The 12,572-nt window shown below is 43.2% G+C and overlaps 1 protein-coding gene across 1 annotated transcript in view; it reads right to left on the bottom strand.

The window, feature by feature from the left end:
• Positions 1-1,389: 1,389 nt before the first annotated feature.
• The window catches only part of ENGASE (endo-beta-N-acetylglucosaminidase), a 47,761-nt gene continuing 36,578 nt past the window's right edge, over positions 1,390-12,572 (bottom strand). The window contains 3 exon segments of the mRNA XM_040438502.1: positions 1,390-2,740; positions 2,742-2,761; positions 11,761-11,876. Coding sequence (XP_040294436.1) covers positions 2,366-2,740; positions 2,742-2,761; positions 11,761-11,876 — 511 coding nt within the window. The 3' untranslated portion in view covers positions 1,390-2,365.

The raw sequence follows: 12,572 nt of genomic DNA, 5'->3' as shown, positions 1-12,572 counted from the left end.
CAGCATTTAGAAATGCTTTACGGCAGCCCCATGGTCCACAGACACAATGGTCAGGAGGGGGCCTCATTGACTTTTATGGGAGAGTTTTCTAGGCATTCTCTGTGACCTGTACAGAGGTGAGGAGGGAGAAGACAAGCTGTGATATCACCTATTGTGAATGGTGGATCATGTCTCATCTCTACACAGAGGTGGTATCATTACAGGCAGGATTAGAGTGACATAAGCAGATAACTGCAGTAAAGTGCTCTGTACAGAGCAAGAAGTAGCTCCTATTATTAGGCCAAGGCCTTGTTCAAACGTCAGTTATTTCCATCAGGGATTGTGAGCCAAAATTAGTTGCGGGTCAAAAAACACACAACAGGTGCCGATCTTTCCCTTATCTCTGTGTAACCTCCACTCCTGGTTTTGGCTCACAAAAGCTGATGGAAATAACTGACATGCAAACTGGGCCTAAGGCTAGGTTCACATCTGCGCTGTGAACTCTGGCAGTCTTTTCCGACAGAGGAACAGACTGCCGGAGTTCAGTGTCCGGCACAGCGGGATACCACCATTCACTGTTATGGGATCTGGTGGTAATCCGGCTGCTTTCCGGCATATATGCTGACTTTCGGTCGGACAAGAATGTTGCATGTAGCATTTTTTTGTCACGCTGAAAGCAGCCATTTACGCCGGATAGTGTCTCGATTACAGAGCTGGAGTTCACAATGCAGAGGTAAAGCGGGCCTTCGTGGCCAGTGCGAAAACTGCAGGATTTTATGTTTTTTTGTATAAATGTAGATATAGGAAATTAAACCTATCATTTTGCGTTATTTCCACTTATTCTAGTTAATAATTCCAACCACGTTCACTTTTCTCGTCACTTGGTGATGCAAAAAGTGGCCATTTTACCGCTAAAACATTGCACATCATCATCTCTTTCATTTCAGCCGTGCCGCTCGCTATCCGGCAACTCGTGTAAACGACTTGATATACATGGCCCATGATTTTTGGTTCCACCACGACCAAAACTATGATTACAGCTCTGGACTATAATACATGCTTTGAACTAGAACCAGTAAAAAGTAACAGCGAGTAATTACAAAGTTACAGATATACATAAGAGGTGCTGTAAAATGGATTTACGCCAAAAGGTGAACCTGCGTTAGAAATGATTTTCATCCACGTGAAATTATTGTGACCAAATATTGTTTCTCCCTATAACGGAAATCATCTCATAGGAAAGTGTATAATGTTCATGATTTGTAAAAAATAAAAATTTTTTTAAAAAAAATAAATAAAAGTTTGTGTTTTGCGGTTTGAAAAAAAATATATAAAAAAAATCACGTTCGTACAGCATCCTAAAAAAAAAAAAAAAAAAAAAAAAACAGGTTCTGGTTGGAGAATGGACAATTCCACCACCCAGTCCCCGGTTCAGATACCATGTTCCCAGATTTACAAGGTTAGTCCGGTCTTTGCATCGATCCTGACCCTCCATGGCAGAACTGACCACATCTTCCTCCGCGCTGCTTTATACACAAGAAATACTCTGCTCTGGAGCTTTTTACCTACCAAGTAAGAAAGAGTGGTGGAGACAGAGTCCAACTGTAATTTATGATCATGTGTGGTTTAAAATGAGAAAACACATGGGCAAAAATACGGCAAACAATTTTGAACCAACAGTAAAATATTAATGATCAATTCTTAGGATTGATCAAAAATTTCAGATCAGTGCAGATTCGGCACGACCAGCGATCAGCTGTTCGAAGCAGCCAAGTGCTACGGCCTCCTCACAGTGCCGTACATTGTATAGTGGCTGTGCTTGGTATTGCAGCCCAGGCCCATTTTACTTGAATGGGACCGAGTTGCACATAGGCCATGTGACCAAAAATATTTGGGGCTGTACATGGTAAAACAAATTTAAGGTACCCAGAGCGAGTTCAAAGGTGGGTGACTACGGTAATAAACGGGATGGGAGACTTCTCCCATAATGAGGGATTGGAAAAAATATATAAATAAAAAAAAAAAAAAATGTCTTGAGGAAAGCCCATATAGACATCACTACAGGAAAGGATTCTTTACAGTTACAGCTGTCAAACTATGGAATGTCCTACCCCAAGAGGTAGTAACAGCACATAGTATGTCAGCATTTATAAAAGGGTCCGATGCATTAATGGTTATAATCTAGCAGTAAATGCTATAGAAATGATCTGAAAAATAAGGTTAAACATGGCCGACAAGAGCCCTTTTCTTAATAAGTGACATACAATGATGTATACAGTATTTGTAGTAAATAGCGCAGGACTGAAATTTCCTGTTCATAGTTTTGGAAGGCTAAATGCACTGGTACAAATTATAAAAAAAAAAGTAATAAATCCCAGGTTACTTGTCACACTTCAGTGTGTGTCTGCTCCACAAACTCCAAGGCCAGATGCCCCCATACAGGAGGCAAGATTTCGACAGTATCCTTATGAACTGGCTGAACTGTAAACTCCAGCCTGCCAGGAGCTGGGGGACATGGATCTGGTATGGCTACATCAACCACACGGTAAATGCAAGCATGGGCCAACCCAAGGAGATGAGGCTGAGACTCTGGGGCACGATGACAGGTAACGCCACGGCAGTATATGCGAAAGTGCCGAATGTTGTCCATGGGGTGGCTCCAGTGAAGGGTTAAGCTGACAAACAACTGATTGCTTTGCTGGTCTCTTCGCCAATGTATATGAGACAAGGTGAGGTCAGAAGGCTGGGCAGGAGGTTGTCGAGGTAGAGAAGCGTCCAGAATCTACGACACAAAGCGGGGATCACAGTTACTGTCTGGTAATACATTATGTCACTACGGGACTATACAACATGGTCGTGTCACATGACCTCACGACCTGAATGACCCACAGCGAGGGAAGCAGTATTTCTCAGGATTGTAAGTACATTTTAAAGATTTTTTTTATTTTATTTCTCAACATCCAGTCAATCTAATTGGATCTCTGAATTCACTTAACCCCTTTCAGACTTCTGCGGTACATGTATGGCAAAAGTCTTTAACCACCTCAGCCCCTATAGCTTAAACACCCTTAAAGACCAGACCACTTTTTACACTTCTGACCTACACTACTTTCACCGTTTATTGCTCGGTCATGCAACTTACCACCCAAATGAATTTTACCTCCTTTTCTTCTCACTAATAGAGCTTTCATTTGGTGGTATTTCATTGCTGCTGACATTTTTACTTTTTTTGTTATTAATCGAAATGTAACGAAATTTCTGCAAAAAAAGGACATTTTTCACTTTCAGTTGTAAAATTTTTTTTAAAAAAACGACATCCATATATAAATTTTTCTCTAAATTTATTGTTCTACATGTCTTTGATAAAAAAAAATGTTTGGGTAAAAAAAAAAAAAATGGTTTGGGTAAAAACGTATAGCGTTTACAAACTATGGTACAAAAATGTGAATTTCCGCTTTTTGAAGCAGCTCTGACTTTCTGAGCACCTGTCATGTTTCCTGAGGTTCTACAATGGCCAGATAGTACAAACACCCCACAAATGACTCCATTTCTGAAAGTACACACCCTAAGGTATTCGCTGATGGGCATAGTGAGTTCATAGAACTTTTTATTTTTTGTCACAAGTTAGCGGAAAATTATGATTTTATTATTTTTTTCCTTACAAAGTCTCATATTCCACTAACTTGTGACAAAAAATAAAAACTTCCATGAACTCACTATGCCAATCACGAAATACCTTGGGGTGTCTTCTTTCCAAAATGGGGTCACTTGTGGGGTAGTTATACTGCCCTGGCATTTTAGGGGCCCTAATGTGTGGTAAGGAGTTTGAAATCAAAATGTGTAAAAAATGGCTGGTGAAATCCTAAAGGTGCTCTTTGGAATGTGGGTCCCTTTGCCCACCTAGGCTGCAAAAAAGTGTCACACATTATCGACCGTACTCAGGAGAAGTTGGGCAATGTGTTTTGGGGAGTCATTTTACATATACCCATGCTGGGGGAGATAAATATCTCGGTCAAATGCCAACTTTGTATAAAAAAAAAAAATGGGAAAAGTTGTCTTTTGCAGAGATATTTCTCTCACCCAGCATGGGTATATGTAAAAAGACACCCCAAAACACATTGCCCTACGGCGATACCAGATGTGTGACACTTTTTTGCAGCCTAGGTGGGCAAATAGGCCCACATTCCACAGAGCACCTTTTGGATTTCACAGGGCATTTTTTACACATTTTGATTTCAAACTACTTCTCACACATTAGGGCCCCTAAAATGCCAGGGCAGTATAACTACCCCACAAGTGACCCCATTTTGGAAAGAAGACACCCCAAGGTATTTCATGATGGGCATAGTGAGTTCATGGAAGTTTTTATTTTTTGTCACAAGTTAGTGGAATATGAGACTTTGTAAGAAAAAAAAACAAACATCATTTTCCGCTAACTTGTGACAAAAAATAAAAAATTCTAGGAACTCGCCATGCCCCTCACGGAATACCTTAGGGTGTCTACTTTCCAAAATGGGGTTATTTGTGGGGTAGTTATACTGCCCTGGCATTTTAGGGGCCCTAATGTGTGAGAAGTAGTTTGAAATCAAAATGTGTAAAAAATGCCCTGTGAAATCCGAAAGGTGCTCTTTGGAATGTGGGCCCATTTGCCCACCTAGGCTGCAAAAAAGTGTCACACATCTGGTATCGCCGTACTCAGGAGAAGTTGGGCAATGTGTTTTGGGGTGTCTTTTTACATATACCCATGCTGGGTGAGAGAAATATCTCGGCAAAAGACAACTTTTCCCATTTTTTTATACAAAGTTGGCATTTGACCAAGATATTTATCTCACCCAGCATGGGTATATGTAAAATGACACCCCAAAAACACATTGCCCAACTTCTCCTGAGTACGGCGATACCACATGTGTGACACTTTTTTGCAGCCTAGATGCGCAAAGGGGCCCAAATTCCTTTTAGGAGGGCATTTTTTGACATTTGGATCCCAGACTTCTTCTCACGCTTTAGGGCCCCTAAAATGCCAGGGCAGTATAAATACCCCCACATGTGACCCCATTTTGGAAAGAAGACACCCCAAGGTATTCAATGAGGGGCATGGTGAGTTCATAGAAAAAAAATTTTTGGGCACAAGTTAGCGGAAATTGATTTTATTTTTGTTTTTTCTCACAAAGTCTCCCTTTCCGCTAACTTGGGACAAAAACTTCAATCTTTCATGGACTCAATATGCCTTTCACGGAATACCTTGGGGTGTCTTCTTTCTGAAATGGGGTCACATGTGGGGTATTTATACTGCCCTGGCATTTTAGGGGCCCTAAAGCGCGAGAAGAAGTCTGGAATATAAATGTCTAAAAAAATTTACGCATTTGGATTCCATGAGGGGTATGGTGAGTTCATGTGAGATTTTATTTTTTGACACAAGTTAGTGGAATATGAGACTTTGTAAGAAAAAACAAAAAAATTATTAAATAAATTTCCGCTAACTTGTGCCAAAAAAAAATGTCTGAATGGAGCCTTACAGGGGGGTGATCAATGACAGGGAGGTGATCAGGGAGTCTATATGGGGTGATCACCACCCTGTCATTGATCACCCCCCTGTCAGGCTCCATTCAGACGTCCGTATGTGTTTTGCGGATCCGATCCATGGATCCGTAAAACACATACGGACATCTGAATGGAGCCTTACAGGGGCGTGATCAATGACAGGGGGGTGATCAGGGAGTCTATATGGGGTGATCAGGGGTTAATAAGTGACAGGGGGGGGTGTAGTGTAGTGGTGTTTGGTGCTACTTATTACTGAGCTGCCTGTGTCCTCTGGTGGTCGATCCAAGCAAAAGGGACCACCAGAGGACCAGGTAGCAGGTATATTAGACGCTGTTATCAAAACAGCGTCTAATATACCTGTTGGGGGTTAAAAAAACAAATTGCATCTACAGCCTGCCAGTGAACGATCGCCGCTGGCAGGCTGTAGATCCACTCGCTCACCTTCCGATCCTGTGAAAGCGCGCACCTGTGTGCGCGCGTTCACAGGAAATCTCGCGTCTCGCGAGATGACGCATAGATGCATGACTCTCACACGATGGTGATGGACAATGTAATGAGCGCAGTGACGTCATCAAAGGTCCTTTAGCCAGGTCCTGAAGAAAGAGGAGACCAAGTGGATGTGGTGAGTTACATTTGTTTATTATTTTTAACTCCTAAATGGACATTTTACTATGCATTCTGTATTAAGAATGCTATTATTTTCCCTTATAACCATGTTATAAGGGAAAATAATAAAATCTACAGAACACCTAACCCAAACCCGAACCTCTGTGAAGAAGTCCGGGTTCGGGTCCTGGTACCAAACATGCCGATTTTTCTCCCGCGCGTGAAAAACTTATTAAAACGCTTTTGCACTTGCGCAGAAAAATAGCGCATTTCCCCGTAACGCACCCGCATCTTGTCCAGCCCTCCCACGCGACGCCCGTGTGAAAGAGGCCTTAGATCAGACTGGCTTCATGCCCTTGAGGGAAGCCCGAGACAACACTACTAGGGCTATAAATATGATATACCAAGCGATTACATCTAAAATTCCCATGTTTCTTCTTTCTACTGATGCCAACAAAGCATTTGACAGGGTTGACTGGGCCTTCATGTTTGAAACACTGGGGCATATAGGGTTGGGGGAGGCAATGATGGCCCGCATTCACAACTTATACTCGAACCCCACAGCATCAGTCAAGGTGAATGGCCAGTTTTCAGCGCCTTTCTCAATAAGTAACGGTACGAGACAAGGGTGCCCCCTATCCCCCTTGATATTTATTCTTTGTCTAGAACCACTACTAGATCACATAAGAGCTAATCACGACATAACTGGGATACATATTTAGGGAATCTAGTAAAAAGTAGCCGCATACGCGGATGACCTCCTTTTCTTTCTAACTAGTCCCCACATATCACTACCAAATCGTTTGAAAGAACTTAAACACTATTCGAATTTATCAAATTTTAAGATAAACTTCCAAAAATCGGAAGCACTAAACATTACACTCCCACAGAGACTAGCCACGGAGATGGCGGATAACTTCCCATTTAAATGGACCAGATCCTCACTTAAATACTTAGGTGTACAATTACCCCAAACCTATCCGACCTATACTCAGCGAACTACTCCCCCCTTATACAGGTAATAAAAACAGACTTCGACCGCTGGAACAAAGGTATCTTCAACTGGTTCGGACGGATCTCCATTTTTAAAATGAATATCCTCCCCAGAATATTATATTTCTTATAAGCTATGCCCATACATATTCCCAGATTATTTTTTCATACTTTATTATCCATCCTTACACATTTTATATGGGCAGGGAAAACCCCAATTCTATTCTGACCCAAACTTCGTGGAGGTCTAGGTTTGCCGGATTTCATTTCCTATCACCGAGCCACACACCTACTTAGAGTGGTAGACTCGTGTTGTCATCAGTCGAATAAACAATGGATAGCAGTAGAGCAATCCTTTTTACCTACTCCGCTGGCCACAACACCCTGGTTGGGATCCCAAATACCATTGGCGGCACGCACTCACCCCACCATAGGACGACATTTCGGTCAGTTTCATTTATCCTTGAACTACCGGACAATTCTCCGTCTCCCTCACCGATGTTCCCAAATTTGGGTAACCCCATCTTCCCTCTTGGGTTAGAGCAAGGTTCGTCCCGGAGGCTGATGATAGGTTTAGAGCACATCACTTTATTACGTCCAACTCCTGGCCCTCTTCTCAGTCACTCAACTGACACCTCAGACCCATTAGGTCTCTCGAGTTGGCAAGCCCAACAACTACAACACTTTCGCATTGCTACCTCCAGCCGCTACGTACAAAAGAGACAGAACTGATTTTGAACAAATCTGTGAGGCGAGGGGGATAATTAGACATGCGCTGTCTCAACTATATGGCCTACTCATCTCACCATCTAACCAACCTTCTCCTACCTACATACTCAATTGGGAAAGAGACCTGGGTCTTACCTTTTCTCTGGCTTTTGGAGTGAGGTATGGCGCATTATTTCTACATTTACCTCCTATGCTCTTCCTAAGACACCTGCATTCTTCCTGCTCCATCATAGCGAGATCCCCGTATCTACATACAGGAGGTCGGGGATACGACATATGGTTAATGCCACAAGAGGAAGCAAACATCGGCTCCCACGATAACCATGTAGATTAACAAAATACAAGAGGTCATGAGAATGGAGGACCTGACAGCATCTTTGAGAGGTACAGATACTAAATTCTATAAAACATGGAGACACTGGGTCATATTTCAAAGCTCACAGGAATTTAAAAACTGTTGTAGACCACATAATTAGGGGTTTTGTTTTTTTTCTTCTCTCTTTCCTACCCTTCCCACCTCTTCTTAGACTCCATATTCCTGTCACCGCCAGTTCTGTGAGAAGGTCTGGCAGACGTCCTTCTCTACCTCTTGCATAATGTTCTTTGTTTTGGTTTCACTTTGTCATCTCCTTTCCTTCTCCCAGGTGTCACCTATTTAGACTAATCGTCTCCCTTTATATTCCCTCCCATACTGCCTCACTTTGCGGTTTATACTACTTCCTGGATGAAGTGTTCACTGCTGGAGGCTGCTGCTGCTGTTTACTCAGATAAGTGTTTTCATGTATTGTGTTTCCTTGCTGGCTTGATTCTAGGTGACCCTGACTCCTTCCATATTAAGTGCAGGGAGCCGGTGGTCGTGTCCCCTCACTATTATAGGGTTTTCAGGTGTCACACAGTCTAGGTACGTGGGCATGCAATAGTCTACTATTGAGAAACTTGCATGGGCATAGCAGTCAGGGAGACCTCTGACGCTGGGTTCACACCAGAGCGTACTGAACGTACGCTCTGTATGCGCGATTGTACGGGCGTTTACAATCGCACCGCGGAGACAAGCAAACGCCCATTGTAGCGCGTTCCCGGAAGTCTATGTACGGGAACGCGCGACACTACACCCCAAAGAAGCTCCTGAACTTCTTGGGGCGTCGGGCGTTTTACAGCGCGATCATACGCGCTGTAAAACGCCCAGGTGAGAACCATGCCGATAGGGAAGCATTGGTTTCTCCTTGTTGATCGTTTTACAGCACGTAGGAACGCGCTGTAAAACGCTCAGGTCTGAACCGGCTGTTAGGGTTTTATAGGGCTCACCTATATGCTCCTTAGTTTGGGATCAAGCCAGTCGGACGTTTATTCATTAGTTCCAGCTATCTGCAACATCATCCGTGACAATTCCCCAACCAGTATTTCATGTGTTTGATTAATAACTTCATCCTACATTTTGAGGATGTGAGAGCAGCAGGTATTTTTTTTGTCTGTGAGAGCCTTTTAATCTTGAAGGACAGTTGCACATAAGTGCAATATACCTGGTAGTATTGTTGGGCTGCGTCCCATACATGATATTTTTGGTTGCTGTATAACATAATGGAAAACCTAAATAAAGAATTTATATAAAAAACAAAAACAAAAAACACAAGTATATAAGTGTAGTATCGTCATAATTATGCTGACTCGGAGAATGAAAGGAAACAGGTCAGTTTTACGGCATAGGGAATGTTGTAAAAATAAAAAATAAATAAAAAACTATAAGGGGAATTGTGTTATTTCCCCCCTAATTCCACCCCATTTGGATTTTTTTCCTGCTTTCTGCTACACTTTATGCAATATTAAATGGTGTTATTAGATAGCACAATTTGTCCTGCAAAAAAACAAGCATTCATACGGCTAGGTGAACAGAATTTTTTTTTTTTTTTTTTAAGTTATGGCTCTGGGAAGGCAGGGAGTGAAAAATGAAAATGAAGAAACAGAAAACTGCTTGGTCAGGAAAGGGTTAAAGGGTCTTGAAACATGACTACAGTTTTTAATACTCATCAAAACAGAGTAGGCTTCTGGTTGGCTGGACGAGGCGCCTTTGAGGCAGCTCTAAAGGAATACTGGTTCTTTTTGGACTTACAGGGTTGCTACCTATAGCAGGTGGAGGAAAGCTAACTTCCATACTTTTTCCCAGGGTGCATTACCTGTAACGCCCCTTTACAGGCAGTGGTCGGGAAGGAGCGTTTCCTTCCCTGCAATCCCCTGCTCGTCGGTGAAGGAGAGTGCTGTATTTACATGCAGTGATCTCCTCCACAGTATGAGGAGGAGAGATCGCTAATGCCATCGCTCATCCCCATACTAGGGATCGACAGATTATCGGTTTTACCGATATTATCGGCCGATATTGAGGATTTTGACCGTTATCGGTATCTATTTTGCCGATATTCCGATAACGTATGGGGAACACAGAACGCGCTGCTCTCAGCGCTCTCTGTGTTCCCTCCGCAGCACAGGGGAGAAGGAAGCAGTGTCTCCCTCCCCCTGTGCTGCTGCTGCCGCCAATGAGAGGAGAGAAGAGAAGAGGAGGGGCGGGGCTGTGGCCAGCGCTCCACCAATGAAGATAAGTCTCTCAATCATTCATATACAGGAGGCGGGAGCTGGCTGCAGGAATCCCATAGCCGGCTCCCAACCTCTATGAACTGTAGCTGCGGTCCGCGGTAGGGTTAACCCCTTAGGTGCCGCGGATCGCAGGCTACCACTCATAGAGGTCGGGAGCCGGCTATGTGATTCTGCAGCCAGCTCCCGCCTCCTGTATATTATGAATGATTGAGAGACTTATCTTCATTGGTGGCGCAGTGCGCCCCCCCCCCCCCTAGTATTATTCATTGGTGGCGCAGTGTGCCCCCCACCCCCATCCCAATAGTAAAAACATTGGTGGCGCAGTGCGCCCCCCCCCCCCCCCCCCAGTATTAATCATTGGTGGCAGAGGCCACAGATCCCCTCTTCCCTGCTCCTCCCGATCGGAGCCCCAGCTGTGTAATCCTGGGGCTCCGATCGTTACCATGGCAGCCAGGACGCTACTGAAGCCCTGCTGCCATGTTCAATAGGACAAGGTTCTAGTCCCTAAGGGGGCTAAAAGTTAGTTAAAAAAAAAAACAAAAAATATTAAGTATAAATGATTTACAAAAAAAATAAAAAAAATACACGTTAGCAATAAACATTAATTTTCAGCAAATTTTTTTCTCAAAAATAAAAATACCCAGATATCGTATAAATTATCGGCTATCGGCCTGAAAGTTCACAAATTATCGGTATCGGCCCTAAAAAATCAATATCGGTCGATCCCTACCCCATACAGACTCATTGTTTGGCAGCAGCAGAGGCTGTTTTAGATGGAACGATCTGCCTGCTGCGATTTATGTGCCTACACAAGCAATCCAATTACCCGATGAACGAGCTTGTCGCGCATTCAATGTGTAAATCAGCCGGCAGATAATCACTATAGAGGCATGCCTATGAGCGATTATCTGGCGGATTCTCGGCCCGTGTAAAGGGCCCTTTAAACTCCCTACATCAGAAGGATCTCCATAAACACTATGGAAATATGCCTATATTTTGCATATTTCTGGCGCAGATTGCACCGCAATCTGCAACTATTCCCCATTTACGGCAGGTGTAAAAAAAAAGTGGTGTGGCGTGGTGGGAAGGGGGGCAGGCCAGTCATTCATTATTTTCTACACCTTCTAGGCGTAGAAAATGGTCTAAATGTAAGACAGCAAGGAAGCTGGCTGACATTTAGGCTGGCGCTGGATGAGCCGAAGTTACGTATAGGCTGCCGCCGCAATCTAAACACAACGGTCTTAATAAATGACCCCCCATATTCGAAGAGCTCATAAATAAAAATAAATATAAAAAAAAATAAAAAATAGTTCCTTGAGAATATACCCTGATTCTCTCCAATGCGGCACACAAAGTTCTCGTCTTCTCCGTCGTGCTTGGTTTTTGCAAAATGTACAGATAAACTGGTCATCAGGCATCCACTAAGCTGCACCTCATAAAACCTAAAATAAAATAGAGACATCAGTGAGCAGCCCCAATACAAAGCAAGTACAATGTATGGCACCGTGCTTCGTGAGCAGGGAGAAGTCAGTGCTTCTGTGAGCTCCAATGCCTTCTCAAACAGCTGATCGGAGGGGTCCCAGGTGTTGGACCCCCCACTGATCAGATACTGAGAGATAGGTTATCAGTTATAAAAAAATAAAAAAAATAAAAAATTTGGAAAACCCCTTGAATTTTTAACTTAGACACTTTTTAATTTTTTTTTTTCTTTTTCAAGACATTTGCCAGCTTCCTGCAAGACCTGCTCTGTAGTCAGGGCTTTGACTACAGCCTCCTGTGAAGGGCAACTTTTGTACAAGGCATGTACCAGCAGGAAGACCACGTGCGTACTATATCTATGTGCATGAGGACTCTAAACCAAGGAAGAGGACAGACTACAGAAACCGATAGTGGAGGGGTAAAGAAACAATTTGATAATAAATCTGCCCCATTATTGTGTAAATTACAAACAGTGTCGGGGCGCCAGTTCACCACCCAGACTCTTATGTGAAGCCATGCTGTTGTGGGGATGCAGTAGTGGTTTAGCATTTTCCTGCTGAAATATGCAAGGCCTTCCCTGAAAGAGACGTTCTCTGGATAGAGCATGTGTCATCCGAAAAAGGAGATTTTTGTATAACTTGCCAGTAAAATCTCTTTCT

Source organism: Bufo bufo, chromosome 6, assembly GCF_905171765.1.
Source record: "Bufo bufo chromosome 6, aBufBuf1.1, whole genome shotgun sequence".
Classification (NCBI taxonomy): domain Eukaryota; kingdom Metazoa; phylum Chordata; class Amphibia; order Anura; family Bufonidae; genus Bufo; species Bufo bufo.
Note: the sequence above shows the minus strand (reverse complement) of the source record. Positions and strands in the feature narration are given on the sequence as shown.